This window comes from Ostrea edulis, chromosome 5 (assembly GCF_947568905.1).
Source record: "Ostrea edulis chromosome 5, xbOstEdul1.1, whole genome shotgun sequence".
Classification (NCBI taxonomy): domain Eukaryota; kingdom Metazoa; phylum Mollusca; class Bivalvia; order Ostreida; family Ostreidae; genus Ostrea; species Ostrea edulis.
In genome coordinates, this window is record NC_079168.1 from 42,445,962 (window position 1) to 42,473,067 (window position 27,106).

The 27,106-nt window shown below is 36.0% G+C and overlaps 1 protein-coding gene across 1 annotated transcript in view; it reads right to left on the bottom strand.

Moving 5' to 3' along the window:
* LOC125652339 (synaptotagmin 1-like) overlaps positions 1 to 25,667 on the bottom strand; it is a 26,855-nt gene extending 1,188 nt beyond the window's left edge. The window contains exons 1-2 of the mRNA XM_048881479.2: positions 24,186 to 25,667; positions 5,640 to 5,751 (exon numbers count right to left, since the gene is read on the bottom strand). Of these exons, the coding sequence (XP_048737436.2) occupies positions 5,640 to 5,751; positions 24,186 to 25,667 (1,594 nt within the window). The remainder of the gene's footprint in view (positions 1 to 5,639; positions 5,752 to 24,185) is intronic.
* Positions 25,668 to 27,106: the final 1,439 nt, after the last annotated feature.

Sequence of the window (27,106 nt, forward strand, 5' to 3'; positions counted from 1 at the left end):
ATTAATGTTATTTTTTTTTAAAGATGTAGCATCATAACTGCAACGGTGTGTGCATACAAATTGAACAACGCACATAAGCGCGTTATGAAAATTTGTTTGCACAGATCCTTGCAGTAACGAGACTAAATCTTTCAAAAAATAATATTTCATTGCTTAAATTTACATTTCGAAAAGCTCTTTTTAATGTGTACATTTTTAATCTATATCTTGAATTTCCCGCCTTATTCTTTGGATAAGTAGCGATTAAAGGAACAGCCATGGGAAAGCAATGGCGGTGTCATATCGTAAAAGAAAAAAGTGCGCAATGCTGAAAAATTTAATAATCCAATTTTTGAATTGATTTTCAATCTAATATCATACACATCAAATTATTAACAAAGTTGTACAATCTGGATTTTAAACAGTTCATATATTTTAAAATTGATCTAAATAGCATAGGTATAATCATTATAGGTGCCAGTCGGCCATGTTGTCACTTCGAGAAATTGAAAGTACAATTGCTGAATGAAAAATTTGTTGAAAAACACCGCATCTGGATTGATTTCTTGTGTTTGTTTGGTAATATTAATGATGTTGCAGGGGTTCCAACAGTCTCGTTTAAAATCAGCATTTCGCCGATTCTATGGTCGTTATAACGATCTAGTTTGCCAATACAACCTACCATTGGGTTAAATGCTGTCTGACGTGTTTCATGCCGATTTTTATGCCGTTCTTGGCACACTGATTTTGACTACAGATAATTCCGTTTACCTGATCAAGATATAGGGCTCACGGCGGGTGTGACCGGTCGAAAGGGGATGCTTACTCTTTCTAGGCACCTGATCCCACCTCTGATATATCCAGAGGTCCGTGTTTGCCCAACTCTCTGTTTTGTATTGTTTATATGAGTTATGAGATTGATCACTGTTCGTTATCTTCGCCTTTCATTAGAGATAAGATCAACTTCTCTAGGCATCGAATGAGGTGCATCAATTTATGTTGTCTGAGGCGGGAATGGGCAACAAAGCTTTGTTTTCATTCTGCACACATGCGACCGAGCACAGGAACCTATGATTTTGTCTGTTATAATTATAGTAGGGGTCTATACCATATACCCCCTAATAAGAGGTAATAATGATTTTATTAGGGGTTGGTATGATATAGACCCCTACTATCATTATTACAGACAAAATTATCGGTTCCTGTGGACCGAGATGCAGACGACATGCTCGACAGTGTTCATACGCCTCATAGACTTTAGTGATTCGGTTTTTGCAGTAAACTTTCTAATGCTTTTTATTAAAGGATTAAAAATTAAACGGAAATATATAAAAATAAGCTTTAATTAAATGTTTATTCTTTGTTGTACTGATAATACGCAAGGGATCGTGGTGTTGCTAATGATGACAGAAAAACAATATCATGTCGTATATTCGGCATTATTCGTACGCGATAACTTTAATTTACACACATTTAAATTCATATCTCGTTTTACTTTGCTATAAATGGTCTCTGCAAACATAATAGGGGATAGAAAACTAAATACCCTCCTCTCTGAACAATGGTGTAGATTAACTCACCGAGACAAACGTTCGAGGGTCCACGGTCCTACTAAATGTAGAACCATAAATAAATATAGGTTTATTTTATATCACATGGTATTTAGTTGACTTGTTTTATCATATGCATTATCCAGGTGATATTTGGAACCAGACTTACATAGGTTTTATGGTGGTTTTGTGTGCAAAATAAAGGTGCAAGTGTAAGATTTAATACATTGGGTTTAATAGCTACATGTACGCCATATTATTTAATGTTCTAGAGGCGAATGTAAAACTGAAAAGAATAATTTTATATTCGTTGATCATAATATTCAAATTTTTCCAGATAAATTTAGAACAGTAGTGTAAGAATAATTAAAAAAAAAAAATGAAAACGCATTGTTTTGGGTGGGGTTTGATATTGCCTCGGTGTGTCGCACATTCAAAAAGCAAAGATATAGTTAATTGTTGGATAATGGAAATGACCAATGTCGATTCTAGATTATCTAATGTTAAGCAGTCTTTAGAATTGATGCGCGCTTTAATAGAATTGTTATATGAATTCATGGAACCGACAATTCAATTAATGCGCACTATAATTCAAATGAAGAGAGCAATAATTAAATTAACGCGGGTTATTAAACTATTACTCTATTCGATTGAATTATTGCGCGCATCAATTCAAGTAGTGCGCGCATCAATTCAATTAATGCGCGCTATAATCGAACAATTGCTCTCTTCAATTGAATTAATGATATCATTAATGCAATTGATACGTGCAATAAGTATTTTAGAGAGAGACAGCAATTATTCAGTTAGAGATATCTTCCATTCAGCATAGCCACAGATCATTAAATCATTTCTACCGAGCTCTAATACTAAATTCTGTGAATCATAATTTCACCACATTGATGTCCACATCAATGCAGTTGATGAGGGCAATAAATGAATCAATGAAAGCAATAATTGAATTGATGAGCGCAATAATCAAATTAATCATATTTTCTATCATCTGAGTTTATTTCAATTTGGCGGTCCATAGAAGAGGATCGGTATTATTGAGTTTATTGAACCACACTTTCTAAAACCAACAAAATTACAGCTTGCACCGACTGGTGTCAATCTCGAATTGAGAATAATCCGGATTTAGCCCAGTTTTCTGCGAAGGATGTAAATGAAAAATGAAGATACCGAACAGTGATTAATCTCATAAATCCCATAAAGAATACAAAATTAAGAATAGAGCAAACATGGACACCTGGACACACCAGAGGTGGGGTCAGGTGCCTAAGAGGAGTAAGTATTCCATGTTGACCGGTCACACCCGTCCTATATTTTGATCAGGTAAACGGAGTAATCTGTAGTTAAAATTAGTATGTAAAGACCTGTTTAACAATTGGTATGAAACACGTCAGACAGCATTCCACCTAATGACAGATTGCATTTGTGAATTAGATTTTTATAATAACCATAGAATTTGCAAAATGCTGATTTTAAACGATACTTTGGGAGTTGATTTTATCAACTCTTCTGTGCAGTCACTCGGCTCAAGGTGGTGTGGACCTGAGCACTTTTTTACAAACAGATGTAATGTTCAGCGCTAGCAGTAAATCGTTCGTAAACCGTTTACGTATTACACGCTTAAATGCATAGTTTCTGTAAAATTTACTTTTCCACCGTCGGTCAATTGAGTATGTACATTGAAAAACGACCAAAATATCACTAGAAATACAATCTAATGTCAACAGCGATATTTCACACCATTCAAAAATATATTTGGATATTTTTCCAATGATTTTTCCAGACATTGGAAATTAAATTTTTTCGTTTACATTCAAATTCACTTTCTGTGGTACATGTATTTTCTGACACTCAGGACACCAAAGAGAAATCCCCCCTGTTTTCCATGCTATAAGCCTAAACTTATCAGCCGTTTGTACACAATAAACAAGCGTCTTCTTACTATCATCGGTATTCTCTTACTTTTTCTTGCAGCTAATGGTATTTGTGAACCTCTTCACTTTTTTTGTTTTTGTTTTTAAAAATAGTGGGCCACGACAGAAATCAACATCACACCTTCCGTTCATTGTAGGTGGTGAGGTTATATTGTTGCAATTGAACAGCGTGAAGAAATTATTGCGTACCAAATAGCGATGCATTTAATCCAAGAATCATCAGTAGATTTAGAACGACCATTCTTTTCAGTTGGTAATTCCTTTTTTGATAGGATTTCTCAGCAAAGTGCAGATTTTTAAAAAATGTCACCGGCTGAATTGCACACTTTATTCATTTCTTATGATCGTTGATATGACATTTTAAAAAAAAACGATTTCTATGCGAGATTTGAGTATTCCATTAAAAAAAATACTTATCTGACTGAAGTTTCATATTTTATCAAAATTACACCCGAAATACCATTCAAAAATACAAGGAGGGGCGGGACATGGAGTCCTGTACACAATCACATGCGTTTAAGTAGGGATGTTTACTCCTCCTAGTCGCCAGGTCCAGCCTCTAATATATACAGAACTTCGTGTTTGTCGAACTCTTAATTTTGTATTCCTTTTAGGATTTATAAAATTGATCACTGTCCCTTATCTTCACCTTTTCACATGTGCAAAATTAAGACAACATGGCTATTTTTGGAAATTGATTACATTGTAGCTATTTTACTGTCATTTGTTGATGCTTACAAAGTTATGTACATCGAGATTTTCCTAGATTATTTGCATAGATCTCCAGGAATTGAATTTTAAATCTTAAGTAAGATCATACACAATTTTAAAGATAAAGGATGCGTAAATGTCTGATGTTTAAGTACAAGTTCTTGTACTTCAAGCAATGGGGAATTGTTTAGTTGTGTAAGTGTGTTAATCTTTAGGAGGAGTTATGTGTGGAGTTTTTCCAAACGTGTTCTAGTATGCTTTTTTTTAAAAAGAGTTTGATATATGTTTAAAGGTGGACCTTGCCCACTGTAGTCACCTGCTTTGTCTGGGAAATAGATTAAGCTCAAACTTCATTCAAACAAAGTTCGCATATGATCCGAAAGTTTGTCATATGTTTGACCTATATCAATCAGTCAAGATCATCTATTAAGTAAGAGAAGCGATGACTTTTAAAGAAATTTATAATAAACTATACACAAGCCAATGGAAGAAAGTGTGAATTTCTTATAACATTGAATTGACGAAGAACTGCTCCTGTTCAGCAGATGTCATGAACTTGAACCTTGGCCAATGGTCACTGGGTGTAAATTATAGAAATCTCTGTCGACCATAATTATATACGTCTACGTGAAAAGAAAAACTCTCTTGCTGTGGCCTTCAATTCGACATTTAAATATATCGATGACGTACATGTATTATCTATTAACAATAATAATTTTCATTCACGTGTTGATTCGATATATCCCTGTGATCTCGAAATAAAAGTCACCACGAAGTCGTCCACCTCTGCTTCATACTTATATATTTTATTGAAAGTAGATATTAACGGCAAACTAACAACTCAACTTTATGACAAACGGGATGATTTCAGCTTCTTCATCGATCGTCAACTTCCCATATTTATGTAGCAATATTCCATAATCACCTGCATATGGTGTTCATATCTCTCAACTGCTTCGATACAGCAAGAGCTATGCTCAGTGTTTAAATCGAGGCTGGATACTGACAAACAAGTTGATGGTGCAGGGGTTTCAACGATCTCGTTTAAAGTCCTCATTTCGCAAATTCTATGGTCGTTATAACGATGTAGTTTGCCACTACAACCTATCAATGGGTCAAATGCTGTCTGACTTGTTTCATACCGATTGTTAGGCCGTTCTTGGTACACTTATTTTGACTACGGATAACTCCGTTGACATGATCCAGATATAGGGCTCCCGGCGGGCGTGACCGGTTGACAAGGGATTCTTACTCCTCCTAGGCACCTGATCCCACCTCTGGTATATGCAGGGGTGCATGTTTGCCCAACTCTCTATTTTGTATTGCTTATAGGAGTTATGAGATTGATCACTGTTCGTTATCTTCACCTTTCATACTAAATAACTGATTGTACCCAGATCCATAAACAATGCACTTTACTACAGCCGAATTACCCACCCCCTATTCTCGTTACCTGGTGGACCTTTGATTTGGTGTTCTGGCAGTCCTATCCCTCTAAGTACTGATATTACAAGACAACTATCTCCAGGCTCAACCCGCATACTGACTTCAAGGGAGCCGAGGTCCTGAAAAAAAAAATCCTATACGTATACAAAGAAACGTAGAGCACGGATGAGGCCTTATATCGCGACTGTCTCATAAATATTCTTAACATATTTTCTTACTACTGGCTACCGAACATGGCTACGTCAACATACGAAATCATTTGAAGCTGGGAGATTTCGGGTTGCACGGGACTTTAATGAATATTTGAAGGTATGTTTGGACACAAGTATAGTAGGAAAATATGTTAAGAATTTTGGATATTAAACGATGCAAGAATACAGCGATATCAGGCCTCAACCGTGCGCAGATGTTTGTGCGCCGTAAATCGAAGATTTTTATAAGTGGTGGATCTGTAGCTCACTGATCTGTCCCAATATTTTTTCAGAGAGCTACAGTTCTGCAGCTAGCACGCACTGTAATGAATTTGAACATCATTTTGGTTTGAAGTACCCTTTATATTCAGATTGGAGAAAGGAATTTATCTAAAACATTACTGGTTCAGACCCTCAACTTTCACAATTACTAAGTACCAATGATGTAAAAGAATTATGAAATAGGGACATTTTTTGACAAATGCGTTTAAGAGAAATGGTAATTGATTTATTAGAAATAGTGAGATATGTTTATGTATTTGTTAATTTTTTTGTTGATTTAAAAACTGTCCATTTACCACCATCTGCTATAGTCACTGTTACCACTTCTTTGTATTTTGTTAATCACATGTTGTAAACAGATATAATGTGATTGTTTTTCTGAATAAACAATATTATATTTATGAATTCATGTCAGCTTTAATTTAAAAAGGAATAGACAAATGTTGCTGATATTTACATTTTTGTTCATGTTCTAAAAGGAAGTCGGGCATTGTGACGATGTAGTATACCTCCTTAATTTAAATGGACCTCGACATTTGGTAAATCAAATGCCCTACATGTTTCCGTAGTCAACAATTCGGGCATCTAGATGTTCATATTCAGTGTAACACTTGTACAACGATTCAATAAATCACGTTTTATTCTTGTGTCTGTTAATTATACTGTATGGCGTACATTATTGGATATGTAGCTTAGAGGTTATGAATCCTTACACGGTACTTTGAGGGTTTTGTAGACGATTATCCAATGATATGTGTGGGTTGAGTTCTCGCTCCCGGAAACTGATATGATTTTGTCCTGGACAGAAGATCTAGGATAAAGCGATATAAACACTGGGTGACTGGCGATTAGTGGCAAGGCGATATAGTTACAATATCCGGCATTAAACGGTTTACCTTAAACCTGACATGAATTCATAACTATACTAGAATTCTCCGTGTCCTCCACCTGTCCATATTTCTCTGTTTTATATTAGTTATATGTTATATAGTATTCTATTATATATATTGGGTTGGTATGGTATATAAGGAGGAGGAGGATTGCTACGCTTCACTCTATATCAGTGTTTACAATTTACCTGTGCGGTTCGACTCGACAGAGTAACGTATGTGTGTATGGAATAAGAAACAAAGGAAATCATGTTTAAAACACCATGCCATGCTCAAATTTACTAGAATAGTATCTAGAGTTGTAAAGCATTCTAAAAGTTTTCGATAACTTGGACGAAAATACGATGGAAAAGATTTTATTTACATACATTGCATATGCATTCAATTATGTGTAGTAAACATGCCAAATCATTACATAAACGCTGGTAAATATTGATAGATTGGAATATATCATTCATATTCACATTCACTTATTTCAAGATGCATAGACGAAAGTATTTGCACATGGCATGCTCGCCAAGAAAATGCATCGAATGTAGACGATTGTTTACCTGGGGCTACTATTGGTATTGTCACAGACCAAGTTAATCCAAGTTGGGGAAACATTTGTGGTATGACTTGTCTAAACTCTTCACCGGAAGTCTCTAGCAGTACAAGTTAATAACCCATTACTACTTCCTCTAACATTTACCCGCCACTATCAAATGTGGCACCAGCCATCAGTTCTTGAAAAGTTTCGGAAATCCATCATCACCCTTCATCATGCCCTCTACAACATCTACCAGAAAGCGCCAAACCCAGGGTCAGCTTGACAGACAACAGATACATATGTATCTCTGTCTATGAGCAGAGGAAGACTGAAGAAGCCAGGCTGGAAATTCCATCCAAGCAACCACGTTTGCTGCTATTGGTAACGTAACAGCATAGACAATTTCCCCGGGATGGAACCTATTGAGAGCCGAATTCAAGCATAGGAACCTGGGCAAAGCGAAGTTACCAGCTTTCCTAGCAGCAAAGTCAAGCAAGTATTCTCACAGGAACCTGGGTTTTCACTTGCTTACCTCACAGCAAAGTTTGGCAAGTATTACTATGCAGATACCTCTTGCAAACCAAATTATCTCAGCAGATAAACTTTCCTTACAAATGGCTGTCAGTAATTCAATATGTATATAAGCCACGTTATGTATAAACTCCATTTTATATTTGGTTATATGTTTGAGTTCCACCTTTCTAATTCTGGTAACGTAAGCATCGATAACGTAGGTAAGTTACTACGCGTTTCACTCCACATTTGCAGATGAATACTCTTTACTGTTCCATTCTAATTTTACAGTAAAGTATACAGCAGCAGTGCTTATTGGCTCACTTGTAGCCATTGGTTTATTACATTACTAGGTAACTTCTATATTGAGAAAATCACCTTTCTTTTCTTGTCATCTGTTCATGTCCAAGCACAATACACATAAGTTTAAGTAATATGCACAGTTGGTATTAGGAAGATTGGCATGAATTTCAGTCAATTTTGCAATGGGGCCTACCCAGCAGTCAATTCCACAGGCACAGTCCATCCTCTAATGTTCTGATCCAATCTAAAAGCAACCTTTATACTTTAAGCAACACACACTTATACCTCCAGACCGTCACCTGTTTTTCCTAGTTCCACTATTCATGTAAACTACTCCATTTAGGAATTAATTTGGGGGTAGGGGGTGTCAATTTGCTGTCGGGTTTCGGCAGTGTTCCCCGTCCACAGTTGGTCAATTTTCCCATTTTTGGGAAAGTGGTTTTCTCCTTTTTTCATTTGGTTTGCACGAAATTTGTGCATGTGGCGTGTCTGGGTTGGATCGGGATTTACATTGACCTATGTTCCTGTCATTCAGACTTTTGTCATAGATTTTCTTTGTTTACGTCCATGTAGGACATCTTAATGATCAAGAAGGTCGTGTTATCCAGGTATTCATTCTGCGTCATGTCCAGCTTTGGACTTGTGTTAATTCTTTCAATTTGTAGATGGAATATGTCACTGCAAGCTGTAATGGCATGCATTTTTGATCTTTGAAAAGCAGTTTCAAGTATGCTCAAATAGCATATTTTTGCACCATTCAAAATTCCTTCGCACCTTTGGCGCTCGGTGCTAGCCTCAATTTCCCCCTAGGGGAAATTGGTAATAAAATAGTTCTTGCCAAAAATATCTGCCTTTAATTCCTTACAGGAGATAGCCTGCACCTAAAAGGAGATTTTAGGGGCATTTTTGGACATTTCTGGCCTGTGTTTCCCCCATCTGTCAATCAAGACGGAGGACACGTATTGTTTATTGAGGGAAGAATAAACCCTCAGGTATTGTTTTTTGGGGAAGAATAAACCCTCTGGTGTTGTTCATTGGGGAAAGTATACCCCTCATGTAATGTAACATTGGGGTCCACAGTGTATGCCAGCCTGGGACCCCTTCCACCTCTTTTAAAACGAAGGGAGGCTCATCTTGGAGTGCTCAGTGTCAACAGTACTATGAACCAGGGAGCAATCTTTGGGAAATAGATATGTCAGCCATTCAACCCCTGTCCACATGTTGTTTCCTAACATTATTAGGACTTCACTGGCACTTGTGCACAACACAAGGCCAAGGTGTTCAAATTTACATGGAATCTTCTTGACATTGTGCAGATTCAGGATTGTTAAATTCATTGCCCCTGTGGGTAGAGTGGGGCCACAATAGGGAATCAAAAATACTCTTCCCCAAAAATTGACATTACTCCAAATCTCAGGTGCAAACCTCTTTAAAATATTTAACTTTTAGCATTAAAAATTGGGGGTTATAGATCAACATTTTGAATTAGTGGACAAAATATTGAATTTTCATACAAAATTTCGGGTAAATTAATTTATACATTTTAAGAGTTACTGTATACTGTCTGGAAAAAAAATATCAACCAAATTACTGAATTTACAACATTTGAATTAGTTCCAAGTCTCTACTACTTGTATTACAAAAATGAAATACGCGTCTAGGTATACAAATATTGACGAATTATTGGATACCAGAGAAAGTGTAAAATCGTGCAGATTTATAACATTTTGATTAAACAATCCTTCTGCCACAAAATGTAGTCCTTCCCAAACCATTTCCAAATTTGAATTGACTAAATTTTTCAACTGGATAGGTTTAAGTAATAAATGTTTATTCATCAATTTGGTTGATATGTTTTGTCAACAGAACGCCGATTCTTAAAAACATCTACATGTATTTCGAAATTTGTTAAAAAGTCAGCATTTTGGCCAAAAAAAAAAATAAAAAAAATAAATAAATAGATTCATAACCTCCACATTTTTGTTCCATCTTAAATTGAATTTTAAGGCAAGACTTTGTGATTTATGTGCAATTTAAAACTGAAAATACTACTGTTATATTCTTTCGAGCTATCAAATTCCATATGATGAATTTTTCAGTATATGAATTCCAAAAAGGTCACTATTGATTTCCAATTGACTAGCATTAAATTTATCTATATCTGTATTGTTAGAAGACATAAATATGTATTTATTTCATTTAAAAAATTAATCTTATAATTTTTTTTCTTGATGGCGGTATCATGGGGAAAATTGGACGGAAAACTATTTCATCAATGCGCTATGATAAAAAAGTTTCCGTCCAATTTTTCCTATGATATCGCTATCAAGAAAAGAATTTTAAGATTCATTTAACATTTAATTTTGTTTTTGAATAGAAGAATAAATAGTTTCTCTCATCAAAAAGCTTTAACATTTTTGAAATGGCGCGTAGGAATACATATACATACCGATGAAAATAGCAACACTAAATTAAAAATGGCTATGTGTTCAGGTCAGGTAGAGTTATTGTGCAAAGTTGAATGGATTGGACGCCAAATCAAAGGTGCAATGGTTAAAGGGGAAGGTAATCCGAAAGATTTTTAAATGATAAATGATAGGATTTATTATATGATAAAGATTTGTCATACTATTCTGTTGATATACGGCCTAGATAAGCTTCAGTACTTATTTGAAAACGTTAAAAATTGGAATTCCCTCTATCTATAGAGTCTGCCATGATGTGGAACTCTTTTGTATTCAAGACCACAAAAAGTCAATAATTTTGACGTCACACCGTCTGCTCCGGTTTTGATGAGATTCTAAGATCATCAAAGATGTGCATGTGGTAGATCTTGCGAATAAATAGGTTGATGCCTTCCTGTCAAGCAGTTAATTGCACTAATGCGAAGGGGAGATGTGAATTTTTTTTCTAGAAATTCCTGACCCAACCAAGTCATTTGAAAAGACTATATAAACTGTGGATCCATCATTTGCGTAATGACAAGTTGATGTTCGAGACATTTGTTTGAAGAAACATTTACCGTCTGCCTGGTCTGCGACTCGACTGAACGTCTTCTTTTCTTGATTTTTTCTTGCAAAAGAACGGGCTCAATTCTATACGGCTCCAAACTTAATTGTTCGTGACTTGTCATGTTCACAGCGCTACTGATGAAATAAACCGGAACAGACGATGTGACATTATAAATTAAGCTTCAATGGCCTTGTAATTTAAAATATATGATAGATTAATATTGATTTAATTGTTAAGCAAGGATTTTTGTTGTTAAAGACTGTCATTTACGATATCAGTAAGTGATACTTTATTCATAAAAGCAACAACATGGTTAGATTTTAACAAATATTTAAAAGATGAATTAGATATGAAGGAAGAGGACAAGCGATGACTATGAATTGCGATAAAATTAGAACGGGAAGATGCATTCGAGAGAAATGTAGTCCCGAGTGCTTAGTGCAGATGAATTCGCGGTTCATTTTTTTAAAATTAAGAAATCACGAATTTTTCATGCAATCAGCATCGTTGTTAAGTCACCATTTTAAAAGTTATTAAATGATTTAGATATGAACGAAGAGGACAAGCGGTGACTATGAATAGCGCTATTTAAAATTAGAACGGGGAAAACGCAATCCAAAGAAAAGTTGTCCCGAGTGCTTTTTTCATCCAATCAACATCGTTGTTAAGTCATCACTTCAAAAGTTATTAAATGACATATGATTAATGTGTGTTGCCTATGTTGTGTTGATAAATCGAATTTATGTGAATAAATCATGTGTAAATTCTAAATGCAGAAAGGTCAGATTTGACACACTGTAGGTCAATAACAAGCGGCATGACTCTAGTTTTTCGTTTTGTTTTCATAATTCTCCTTTATTGCTGAAATCAATAATATACGTCCCAAAAATTGGCAATACTACAAAACTCAGGTGCGAACCTCTTTAAAATATAGTAAAATCGGGGATTTAATTATCTGGTTTTCCTTTGATAAAAACTTACTTGGGCTAAATATGTATCGAATACTTAAAAGACAGAAATTATTTTGTTAAGTTTTACCTGTTAAAAGTTACTTGAAAAAAAATCAAAGTTGTGGATAATGATATATTTCTCATTTTGTGGACACTGCTCTGAAAACATTAAACATATTTTTGTGTTTTGTGACAAGGTAGGAACTTTGTGGAACCAATTAAGCTTACATATTTATGAGAAAACAACAAACAGAATTGGTTTCAATGTATTTAATATTATTTTTGGCGATTGTCCATTACAAAATTCAAACAAAGTAATAAATTTCATAATCTTATATACCAAACAATATACGAGGGCTGTTCGACATGTAACGTGTATTGTACCACAGCGCGATAACGTGCACGATTTCGTGGATGATAATACTTTTGAATAGTTCTATTCAATACCTTTCCAACGGTATAAACACGAGCCTCCAGCTCCACATAGTTTTAAACTTATAGTCATTTTAATACAGCCAGTCGTTGACCACTGTTGTAAAAATGGTTGGGAAACGGGTTGAGAATATTGAAGAAATTAGAGCTTAGATAAAAGTTCGCACAAAACTCGGTCATTCGGTAATGCAGATTTTTACTGAATTGGGGGAAGGTTATGGGTCTGATAAGGAATCTTATCAGACAGTTCGTAGGTGGAGAAAGAAATTTCTGGCTGACACAGAGTCCGTCAAAGATGCAGCATATCTGGCCGACCTGTGATTGTAACAGGCAAGGCAAATGTCTCAAAAGTCAGGGAAATAATTGAAAGTGATGGCAGATACACGATTCGTGATATTGCCAAAGCTGTTGGCATATCGCTATCGCGGGTGCATTTCATTTTGAAGCGTATTTTGAAAGTACGAAAGATTTCTGCCAGATGCATATGAATACCGCATATATTGACAGATGACCAAAAACGGGTAAGAGTACAAACCGCTAAGCACTTGCTCAAAATGTTTCCCAAATTCAATCAAAAACAATTTGCAAACATTGTTACTGGTGACGAAACATGGGTTCACTATTTCGAACCAGTAAGAAAAATTGGAAATAAAATATGGCTAACTAAACACTGTAAAAGGCATGTAGTTGCCAAAAGAACCACAAGCACAAAGAAGGTTCTCTATTGCATATTCTTGTCATGTGATGGTATAGCCGTACAAATTCCGGTGCCGAAGGGCAAAAGTGTTACTGGTATTACCGAGATGATATACTAAAAAAGCTCAAGAAATATTATCATAAACGAAGCCCTGTGTCAGGATTTAGGCATGTTCGTCTACTTCATGATAATGCTCCATCACATACATCTGAGCTTGTGAAGCAATTTTTGAAGTCGGAGAAGGTTACCGTCTTGCCACACCCACCATACTCTCCAGATCTAGCCCCATGCGACTTTTTCCTTTTTCCAAAACTTAAAAAGTTCTAATCTGGTCGTCGTTACAAGTCCCGACAAGCCCTTGGCTCAGCCATCAGTCAGTGCCTCAGAGGTCTACCTAAATCAGCGTACCGTGACGCATTTCAGAAATAGATTCAGAGATTGAAAGTATGTATTTCAAACCGCGGAGAATACTTTGAAGGGATGTAATGCTCATTTCACTATTTGAGTCGAATGCTTTTGAGATATCGTAAAATACACATTACATATCGAACAGCCCTCGTATATATTTATGTTGCAAACAAAACAGATTAGTACCATCTTTTGAGGGTGTATTACAATATATTACATGTAAGATGAAATTGATCATTGTATATTTTTGAAAAACTGCAATTTTAATTTTTTTTTAGTACAATCTGGGCTGTATGGAAAATATTTTTGATTAATGCCTTTCCACTCTTTACTCGGTTATTGTTAACCTTGATATGTTATTATAATTAAACTATGTGTGTGAATGTATGTATGAATGTTATCATCAGATACTAAGATTTGCAAATAAAAAAAGTTTTACTCGGTGTCTCGATGACATTTACCCTACAAATACTCGTACAAATCAATAAAATCAAGGCTTCAAATTGAAGCTAAACACGAAATTGACATTTAGCGTGGATGAAAGAGCAATCAGATATTGACAGGTAATGACAGCACGATAATCCCACACAAGTCATTTTCTTACACTTTCCCCATAATGGTACTTATTTGCTGGAAAATAATGTTACCCTCATACTATTGAGAACTATTCAAAATTGTAATTTATACTCATGTTTTTAACTTATTTTGCATAGAAGTTGCAGGGGCTTAATCACGCTTTCTAAATAGCACATACTTTCTGCAACCTTACCCATCATAATCTTTTTTAAAATATCAAGCCCCTGGACCACAAGCTTCTTGAATCAAACTTATCACCTGTTTTGGATTCTGAAACATTTGATCAAATTGCTGAGTTGAACAAAGTGTGCCACGAAATTTGAGTCTTACTGAAGATAATAAAACGTATGAGAATTTTTCAGAAAGGCCGGATTTGCTAAATTCCTAGCCTGTCTCGGAACTAAATTAAATGCCCAAATGACTGAGCTGATATAAGACATCTGAAGGGGAATTCAAGGCAAACTCCTGGGCGTGCAGCCCGGAACAGAATCGTTCAATTCCTGGGCGGGTAGCCCGGGACAGAATCGTTCAATTCCTGGGCGTGCAGCCCCGGACAGAATCTTTCAATTCCTGGGCGTGCAGCCTGGGACAGAATCGTTCAATTCCTGGGCGGGCAGCCTGGGACAGAATCGTTCAATTCCTGGGCGGGCAGCCCGGGACAGAATCGTTCCGCTGGATGTTTTGTGCGAGGAATAGATTGTACACTAGAGCCGCCACTATATATTACGTATTTGTATGCGGGTTACTACTATCCGATGATTTGAAACATTTTAAACTCAGAGAGGTTTGTAGAACTTATCATGCAGCTGTGTAAATGTTTCTAATTTCATTTTACAACCGGTACCTTTGTTAAAAGAACAAGGGCCAAGCTAGTATTACAAATGTGTTCATGTCCGCAGATCCCAAATTCAAATAAAGGTAGGTATAGCAAGTTCCATCAAAGCGTTCAATAGACACTTACCTTTCATGCATAAAAAAATCACGATATTAACTCCAAAAACAATGCACGTGCATACATGCGCATGCGCATGTATTTCAGCACAACTAATAATCTTGCATAGCAGCTTCTTGTAGTATGTACCCATGGTGTCAATAACATTCCAAATTTCTCATTCACAAGAGAGTATATATATTTAAATATTAGCCAATCAAAATTGAGCGCATATGCTTGCACATGTAGGTAAGTGATTTTGACGACACTAATCAATAGAGTCAAAACATATAATAATCTGCAACATGCAAGGTGAAGATAACGAACAGTGATCAATCTCATAACTCCTACAAGCAATACAAAATAGATAGTTGGGCAAACACGGACCCCTGGACACACCAGAGGTGGGATCAGGTGCCTAGGAGGAGTAAGCATCCCCTGTTGACCGGTCACACCCGCCGTGAGCCCCATATCATTTTCACATAAATTTCAAAACTATTCCTTGTGATCTAAAAATGTTATAAATCAATACTCGATTTAAGATGTTCAAAATTACAATGCACGCGCATTTACACGGGCGCGAATACGATTAAGGGATTTTTGTTAACACCATTCATTGGGCGTCCATATCGTAAAACCTACGACAAACATTTCTTTAATTAGTATTTTATGGTCAGTCTAGTACCACAGAATGAAAGGAAAGCAATCCACGTTTATACACTCGCACGTTAGTATAACTCAGCACATGTGTTGATGCCATTCAACAAGCATTCGTATCATATGCCGACAGTTTGAATTTCATAATGTTAGCATCATTCATAAGGAAGTTATGATTTTAAAATCGTCCAATCAGAATATAGCACACGTGCATGCATGTCCTGGCCAGTCATTTTGATCATAACAAATTGTAAGGAGAACCAAATTACATCCAAAAAATAAATTTCAAAACATTTTGATGAAAAACAAAAACGTTATATATAGTTCTACAAAATTTGAATCTTCAAAAAATGATACACGTACATGCGCGTGCGCATTTTTAGATTAACCTATAGATATCAATATTATCTACTTAAGTTCACGCCGAGTATTCGGATACTAAGAACCGGGTTGGACATTAGGAACCGGGTCGTCAATAATACCGGTATTCACTCTCAGCGACTGTATGCGATGTTCACAGCAGAAAATGAACAATAGCTGTAACCGTGCTTTGTTCGAGTGTTGTAAGTGAATATTCAATATACACGAATGTTTTGTTATCAGAAGATTCTGAGAAATCAACGAGTTTTTAACTTTACTCGTCTATCTCTACTGAGGGAGATCCGAATTTATTTTTATCTATTTACCTTCAGCAATCCATAATAAAAGTAGCCTTTAATTTGAGGTTTATGGCTCATAATTTATTTTTTTATAACAAAGGGTGAAGGAAATTGGGTACAAAGGACCTTCTGTTCAGTGATAAGAACGCGGGTATATATATCTGCACCATGAAATTGCGCGTTTTTAGTCAATAAATGGCACATATAGAGAATGAACAATAATTCATTATATACATCGATGTAACACAGAAAACATATTTTTACTTCTGACATTTCCAATTCAGACATGTCATTCCACATCTATAATTTAACACGTTTGATTTGACTACATTTAGTGGGATTTTGTTCTGGGATGCGAACATTCACGTGCGTCGTTGTATTCTCATATTATCACAGGCACTCGACCACTGGACCTAGTTTTTTGTACAATGATATTTATCTCCCTTTTATACTCAATAAATTGTGTACCATTAAAAAAATTCCGTTTAGTTGTATATTTATATATTGAGGGTCAATCAAATCAGGAAAAAAAATTGTGTTTGTGTTGTTTTGGGGTTTTTTGTTCAACAGAAGATGCAAACCTTCGATTTTTCCTCGTGAAGAAAGCAACCGCCTGCGTGGGCAATCCAGGTATACCCGGCTCGGTGTTTTAAAACATGGCGACCCCTACCCCCATCCCCACGTCTTGTGGTTAGGGTAAGCTTAGCACGGTATGCTCGTACAAGATGAAATAAAACAACCATGCAACTTTACTCACCATGACAGAGACATCGTGCTTCATCTTTGCTAGCCAAGGGTTTTCGGTCCACTCCGCTCCCCCATATGGGAACGGAGTGGACCGAAAATCCTTGGCTAGCAAAAATTATTGTATTTACCTTTTTAAAAGAAAAAAATGTAACTGTAAGCTTGACAAAATATGATCATGATCAGCTTTATTAACATAGGCTTTTAAATGGATCTCAAAGTATCGTTACCAATTAAAAAAGAGGGGTGGGTGGAGTGGAGGTCAAGCATATATGAAACTTGTATCTACAGTTATATACAAAAAGTCATGTACAGTATGTGAATGATGAAATATTTAATCAGTGAGTTAAAGACTAGGATTCTGTCCAATGTGATATTGTTCTGATTCACTCTATGAAGAATATGTCAATATTCGTATTACAGGCTATCATATCGCCTGGAATTACATGTACACTTTAATAGTACATTCGAACCCAAACGATGTAATTGTCTGTGGTCATTACTACAGAGGATAAATACATAAAAATTAAGGATAGCATTACCTCGACATTGAATAGTGATTTATGAAGTTTTTTTTTTAATTCTAGGGCAATGTGACCCCCCCCCCCCTCCCCGGGAGAATATTCTAGATTCTCTTATGTATACATATCTGCGCTCACCCTAACGGCAGCACCGTCAACACAATTTTTAGTAGAGAATGGTAGTGGAAATGATGAACTGAATCTGTAAACTAAAGGATCAATCCAATGAATTATGCAAAATAGAAAAAAAAAACAACAAAAAAAACCAACTTCTCCCTCCTCTACGATGTACGATTTTGAGCAGAACTACACCCTTTATTTGAATTTGGGATCTGCGGACATGAACACATTTGTAATACTAGCTTGGCCCTTGTTCTATTAACAAAGGTACCAGGAAATCAACACTTACTTGCTTTTAATCCATTTTCAACATGTCCCCTGTCCCGGGTTTACGTTAGCTAGTCTTGGGAGCTGTCTCAATAGGGGACCAGTTATAAGAGAAAAGCAGGCTAACGTAATCAGAGTTGTGATTTAAACCCAGGACAGGGACATGTTGAAAATGGATTAAAAGCAAGTAAGTTTTAATTTCCTTGTGACGGTTTTGTGCATTGCTGTTCAATGTTTGAAAACAACTTGTCTGTTGCGTAAATCCAGGCACATCTGAGTCGAAACGTCGGTCGAAGCATAAACCGTCACCGACTCCGGCATTTACACGTTTTCCAGAATCAAAACATGAATGCTTGCGAAGAGAAGTCGATGTGGGCTATGCCTCTCGACTTCTCTAAAGAGAATAGTGTCCGATCAGAAAGCACGATTATTTTACAACATTGATCGATACGGATTCTTTTTTACATCAAAATCAAGAGCATTTTAAGCGTTGGATGTAGGGTATACCAGAGAGGAATGTATGTCCCTCTTATACGTTGTATTTTCTGCAGTTTAATTCATTACATCAATTATACACCCTTGCTATTTGTTTAATATAGATATAGATAACAAACCGTGATCAATTTCATAACTTCCATAGCAATATAAAATAGATAGTTGGGCAAACATTGACCTCTGGACACACCAGAGGGGATCAGGTGCCTGGGAGGAGTAAGCATCCCCTGTCGACCGGTCACACCTGCCGTGAGCCCTATATCTTGATCAGATAAACGGAGTTATCCGTTGTCAAAATCAGTGTGCCACGAACGGTCTAACAATCGGTATGAAACACGTCAGACAGCATTTGACCCAATGATAGGTTATATTGGTAAATTAGATCGTTATAACGACCATAGAATTTGCGAAATGCTAACTTTTCACGAGACTGTTGAAACCCCTGCAAAATCAACTTTTTTTGTCAGTAGCCTGCCTCGATTTAAAAAAGTAAATCGCATGCCTTGTATTTAAAGTTTCATTACAATGCCAATGTTAACAGAGTTTAAGGAGGTATACTAAATCTTCATAATGGCTGACTTCCTTTTAAAATATGAATGGAAATATAAAGATCAGCAATACTTATATATTACTTTTAGATTTAATTGCCTGGCAGAGTAGGTTAGCTTGTCGGCTGCAAATCTATAGATCGCGAATTCGAGTCCAGTAGAGATTTTCACCCCACCCCCCTGATTACCTTCTACTAAAACTGCATTTTTGACTAAGTAAAGTTAATTTGAAAGTTTTCAATTTGAAAATAGTGTTGTACATATCCTCCACTTTTCGTTCCAAATTTCGCTGGTGTAGCATTCCCCCTTAAGAAGAATGAAAGATTAAATCTGATCATGAAATTTAAAGTGTCATGCATAATGATTTAGGCCTTGGTGTGCATCGTTCTAGCACATACTTTAAAATGCAAGTTCATTTGAGTGGATTAAAGTTGTTTGATAAACTTTTGATCTTTTTCTTTTATCAGATTCGAGAAATTGAAGTTGATCAATCCGCCTTTTTTGGAATCTATACACCGCTTTATATTTAGTTAGTGGAATATAATAAAGAGCATGGATTTTGAGTGGTATGCAAGATAAAAAGTAATTGCATTCAAATTGATCTACGCCTATACTTTTTCGTTTTTTCATAAAAAAATAAAATAAATAAAAACTGCGATCAGCAGCCAACAAACCGCAGTCCGAACGTTTTGTATCCATATCAGGTCCGTATCGGACTACAGAAATCGGCATTTCCGGGGTCATCCGTAAGATTTAATCCGTAGTGCAAACGGCAAGGTAAACCGTGAATGTGTGACCTAGGCATTAAGGAAAAATATCCACGATATCGGTCACCATGGTGACATACTTGTCTTCTGTATGTCGACATGCAAGATACGTCAACATGCAAGAATTATGTTGACATGCAAGAATACATGTATATAGATTAGAATATATGATAATGATAATGTCCTTTATTTATGCAGGATAGCACAATTAGTTTAAAAACTAGTTTACATTGTGGTCCTGAATACATATATACAGACAACAGTATTATACAGATACCAGATAAATTAGTATAAGAAACCCCTATTTTGCTTGCAAGTTTTTTGATAAAATTTTAACCTGTTCAGATCACGTGAGATATTTATCAATATAAACACCAAAATAGTTTTGCACATGAAACATTTTCAATAGCGATATTCATATTTATTTATAGTTTTCTACAATTGCTCTGTACCAATTATCATGCACTGTGTTTTCTTGAGATTGATTGTAAGTTTTTTTCTCCATATTCCAAAGTATTTTCAAGATCCCTGTGCAATTTGTTTTCTATGACATCTATACTTTTATCTGAGACATCTTGGGTTGTATCGTCCGCATATACATGGGCTGCATAGTGTTGTAAGCAATATGGATAGTTATATACATAGAGAATAAACAACAAAGGACCAAGTACTGATCCTTGAGGTACTCCTATTGTAATATCTAATTTGTCTGACTGAATTTCATTCCATCTAAAACATTGTGATCTGTTTGTCAAATATGATTTAAACCAATTGTATGAATTTTCACATATTCCAAAAGACAATAGTTTGTGAAGTAATAATTGATGATTTACTGTGTCAAAGGCTTTACTTAGATCTACAAATAAGACACCGGTAAGTTTTCCATTGTCAATGTTTCGTAACCATTTTTCAACTATACCATGTTTTACATGAATTGCTTGGTTCTGAAACCAGACTGTTTTTCATTGATAAGATTGTAACGTATGAGGTATCTGTAAAAATAATTGTGAACATACCTTTCAATAATTTTGCTGAGAATAGGCAGAACAGACACTGGGCGGTAATTGTTGACCAAAACGTTTTCACATGTTTTATACCCGTGCATTTTTCTACTCACCAATAAACACATTCGAACAATTCATGATATGTATTAAAATATCTCTACTACATGAATACTAATTCTTATACGTTTAACAGAGACATCGTTTAAACTAGTAGATTTTGAGTTAGACCTAGACAAAACCTCAGAAATAACAAAATGTTCGCTGATGAGAGGTATTGAAAATGAACCTGTCGGCATTTGTTGGTTAACACTGGGTACAATATACTTCAAAGAGTGGTGTTGAGCACTGAGTTCGCTTCGAAGGTTTTTAGGTTTGGCGCTTGCTTGATTGATAGCCTCGCTCATAAAGTCGTGTTTCGCATTGCTGATTTGTACACCGACCCTGTTATTCCCATCTTTGTAAGCTTTCTAATTTGCGTATGTTTTGGATTTAAAGCTTTCCGATGTAAAAAGTCACGTTGTTGCATTTCCGGGAAAAAAAACCCAGCTGTCGTTTATCCATTTTTCTGAGTCGGCTTTAAGGCGCCTTTCTCTCATTGGAAAGTGTTGTCGATGACTTGGAAATAGTGATGTTTAAATAAAGCCCACATATAAAGCTACATTGTATATACAAAAATACAAATAAAGCTCAGTTTTTTTATCTTCGCATTTCATCATTAACATTTTCAAGATTTCTAATCGAGTCCCAGTTTATAGCTGCAAGATCAGTCACGAATAAAAAATCATTGGCATGTTTTGTGTCTCGATATTTGATGTACATGTCCTTATTTTTTGTCTTGTTCAATTTATTTCTTATTGTATATACTAAATGGTGATCACTAATTCCAATAGGAATAACACCACAATTTTGGTACTCGATTTTGTCGCTAATTTATATGTGGTCGATGAGAGTATCCGAATGCGATGTCACTCGTGTTGGTTGGTTGATAACTTGATGTAATCCGTTTATTGTCCCCCACCGCAACGCGGAAGGGGCATAGAAATACCGGTGTCCGTGCGTCCGTCCGTCCCACTTCTTTTTGTGGACGCAACTCCTCAGAAACCGCTCAATGGATTTTATTCATATTTTGTAGGATTGTTAGTCACCATGTGTAGTTGATCATATTATGCCGCCATTTTGATTCAACATTTTTTACAGGAGTTATGGCACTTTGTTGAATTTGTACGTGCTACATTATAGGAACATTTTGTGGACGCAACTCCTCCGAAACTGCTCACTGAATTTCATTCAAATTTTTGTAGGATTGTTAATCACCATATGTAATTGATCATATTGCGCCGTCATTTTGATTCGATAAATTTTACAGGAGTTATGGAACTTTGTTGAATTTGTACATGCTACACTATAGAAACACTTTTGTGGACGCAACTCCTCCGAAACTGCTCAACGGATTTTGTTCAAATTTTGTAGGATTGTTAGTCACCATATGTAGTTGATCATATTGCGCCGTCATTTCGATTCGACAAATTTTAGTACAGGAGTTGTGGGACTTTTGTGCTTCAACTTTTTTTGCGGTGGTGGGGGACATGGCTACGTGTAGCAATCTTGTTTCCATTGTAGATTTGAAGTATGTATTTTAAAGTAGATCAATGTTAGAATCGATTTCACTATTGTCCGTCATTATTTAGTCGATCAAATTTTCGAAAGTAGGAACCCAGTCTGCTTTTGCATCCGGTGGTCTATAAACTACCACTACCGTGATTTTCGGAGAATTACACTGTTTTATATCCAAAGTAAGCATTTCTAATTCTTCGTGTATTTGTATGTTGGATATCGTCCATTTTTCTTTAACAAAGACGAGTAGGCATTCTCCATGCCGATCTCTGATCTCCGATGAGAACGCGGTTTACCTGAGTTACCTCATGATTACCGCGTTTGATTTTTCCCATCGCGGGAACGCGGAAAACAAGAGATCCGCGTTGCCTGTACTGTAGATGACCAAACGTGACATCTTTGGAAAACTTAAGGTTTTGAATGAGATCATCAACAGATAGGTCCAAATCATAATTATAACAATCAGCTCAACACATGTGTCACAGATCCATTTGACCTGAGCAGAAAGTTCTATATGTCGCTTTGATCGTTACCTTTAAATTGTATCTTGCAACCGATACACGTTAAGGTTGGTCGTCCATAGAGAGGTCCTGGATTTGACTGTATATCGTTTGATAGTACCAGGCACAAGAGACATTTACATACTGGATGGTACTCGCGTCACGCTTTGTAACCCTTGAAACTTTGGCCTTGTCCATTTTCATTAGTCTTGATAAAATTGCTTTTACGTAGCGCCAAATTTTCAAATTTGTTACTGGCCATTGCATTCCCGGTCCAGTCATTAAATCCTCACTGAATCCATTTATGAAAATTCATAATGACATGCAACTTAATAATGTTAACATGCAACTTAATTATGTTGACATGCAACGTAGGTTAATTTTGACGCAAGTTGCATGTTAAGATAATTAAGTTGCATGTTGACATATATTAATGTTGTACGACAGAACTATCATGCATGTCGGCATAATCTATAGAAAAATAACTTGTTTTTATGGAGCCACCATAGGTCACCTCTGTTAATATAAGAAAAGAAGTATTTCAAAAATATGTCATCTATACGACATAGACACAGGCAAAACAAGTTCGTAACCCACTTTATCAACATTGTATGCATGTTTAAATACACACTGATGGCCGACATCGTTTTCTTACAACGAAGAGAGCGACTTAACCCCAGATGTACTGTGATTTGATAACATCATAATAAATGTCAATTTCTTAATTTCTCAGGAGGTCTAAATTTTGCAGTGTGGTAAGTCCATTCTTCAAACGACTTACGGTTTGGACTTTATGACCAAATTATTCAGAAGAGTGCATTTGAAATATGAGGGTAATTGTCCTAACAATATTGTTCTGGCTTTGTGTTGCATTATACGCTTTGGTTAAAGTATCTTTTTCTACTAATAGTTGATGTCAATATATCAAAAATATTTGATTTACCTCGTTTTCGTCGACACCATCCAGTTCTCGCCACATCCGGTTTTCTGTCAGGAGGTCATAGTTATCCAGCTCCAGGTCTGTTCTCCCTATCAGCTCAGGTGGACGAAGATTGTAAGATTTATGGAAAATATTTATTCTCAGTGTCATGGCATGTAACTGTTTTAAAGACAGTCCTTGGAAAAAGAAACTTTGATTAAAAATAGGTTCCTGTGTATTTTTGAACAACTCAGATGTTTGTTTTTGAAGTTTTCCTGGCATTAGATAAACTTTGGCGTATGGATTTAAATGTGAACCTTTTTTATCAGAACCACCAATATTTTCTGCTTTAATTAGCGTCAATTTTAGTTGTTTAGTTGTGGCTAAGTACTGGAAGGCAAATTTCAGTTCTCCGTGTTCAGTAATGTTTTGAGAAGGAGAACTGTCTATTACTGAACACGACACGGATCTGTGGGGCTCGCAAGTTTCAACGAGTTTTGACTCTTGTAATTGTGGAGAGGAGTGCCGTTTCAGAGCAACCACATCTTTTCCATTTTGTCCATTTCGTTGTCTTGTAATAGCAGCTTTTAAACGCTGTACTGGTGGACTGTTGGTAACAGAGGAATCCTGAGAGACAGTTAATGATTCGTCTGCATCCATGCCTAGCAAAGAGGACCGCCGTCTGTAGTACAGATTATTCGGTTTTAAGTTTTTATGTGTCACATTTTCATTCTTGACAAAGAAACGCGACGTTGCCAGGGAGTGGTTTGTCTGGCGATCTGGAGATAACATCATTGGGGCACCAATCTGAGAAGTGGAGGGAGTGACAATGACCGAAGGCATATGCTTTTTTATAGAAATATCTGTATCCGAAAATCTCATGATATCGTCCATTAAGTCTGGGTGAATTCTGGTCGAGAGAGCCTCTAGAGACTTAAGACACTGGGAATCCCGACAAAATAGAACATTTCCTTGATCACGACAAGACAGATTACTTCCTTGAATATGAAACAGAGATTCCTTTCTCCTAGTGTGTGGATTTTGCGATAAAGTGCTGAAACCAAAGGATGTTTTCGAGCGGAAATGGGGAAGTGACATGGCCGCCGCAGACAATGGATCGGAATTGGTATCCCTAATGCAGTTCATGGACTTGGAAGTTTTGTGATTTGTAACAAGGTCTTTTATTTCATGTCTGGGAGAACCAGGAGCTGACGAGGCACATCTTGTCTCTAAGTTGACCGCTGAACAACTAGGAGAGACTCCAGGGCTTGTTTTAGTGGAGCATATGCTGCTCCTCCGGGATACAGAAGAGGGATATTCACTATCGGAGTTATCCACATCATGATTTCCTCTTCTTGATACTTCACTGGATCCTGGAATTACAAATTCCGGGATTGTGTTGGGCGTTAGGGCACCAGTGACGTTGCTGGGGGTTTTCTTTGACGTTGCAGAGTTAGCTTTATACTTGTTCAGTAACCAGTCCTTAATATCTAACATAGATTCCATCATCAGTCACGTGACAAAGCTGTTTTGCTGATCTGTAAAAGATAGATTTAATTCGCGGTTAATGTAAGTCTTGTAATTTTTCATATCATAATTTTATACTTTGTCATTTTTGGGGGCTTTAAAGGGACTGATTCACGATTTTACCCAAAATTTTGTTTTTCACTTTTAATGATCAAAATCTACTGCCTAATGTGTTTGAAAGATTTCAAATGAAAATTAAGGTTATAAATCACCACAGAAGCTCATTTTAGAGAGTTTATTGTTTGTTTTCTAAACAAAGATTGCGGTATGTTATTGTTTACGAAATTTTCAAAAGAAATGGATATCGATTTAAGTTTATTATATCTTTCACATTTCAAGCATTTTGGGGGTAAATTTTGTCATATAAAAGTTAAAATTTGTGACTATGTAAAACTAAGATGAATTATATTACAAACTCAATATTTCACTTGTTTGTTTGTTTACATAAAAAGACTCGAGTCTTTGTTTACATAACACAGATTTAAGGCTAAAATATTGCTTTCATTCTTGCATTCAAAAGGTCAAAGTTTTGGCTGTCAACATTAAAAGAGCTATATTTTTAATACTTAACATCAAAAATGAAAAATATTTTGATCAAAAATCGTGAACCAGAGTATCACATAACAAAAATTTAATTTTGATGAGTAGCATGTTGTTGATGTACTGGGTTCATATATCGAACTAAAAGGCTTCCGTATTAATGATGAAATGGAACGTTTATTTCTTCTTATTCTTCTACATTACAAAAATCATGATCTTGTCAAATATTTTCAATCTTTGAATATATATGACCTCGACCAAAAGACCATACATAGTTCGAAGTCACGTAAGACTATTAGTATCTTCTTATTGTCAACCATTGTACCAACTATGACATTCAACCATCTTTCAATCGGAAATGTGTGACCTGACCCAACATTGCACGTAATATGAACTTCTAATATGCCACCATTATTTGTTGTCATTAACGGGGGTATGACGTGGTGGCCACTGGAACAAAATCAAATGACGCGGTGAGCGAGTCCTGCAGGGCTGGTTACCGTCATCCCCCCAATAATGACAACAAAAACATACTTCATTATTTACATCTACATCATTGTAGAACACGCAATCTAGAGTAAGAATATTCTCCAATGTTTACATCTACATCACTGTAGAACACGATATCTAGAGTAAGAACACACTTCATTGTTTACATCACTGTAGAACACGATATCTAGAGTAAGAACATACTCCATTGTTTACATCACTGTAGAACATGATATCTAGAGTAAGAACATACTTCATTGTTTACATCACTGTAGAACACGATATCTAGAGTAAGAACACACTTCATTGTTTACATCACTGTAGAACACGATATCTAGAGTAAGAACACACTTCATTGTTTACATCACTGTAGAACACGATATCTAGAG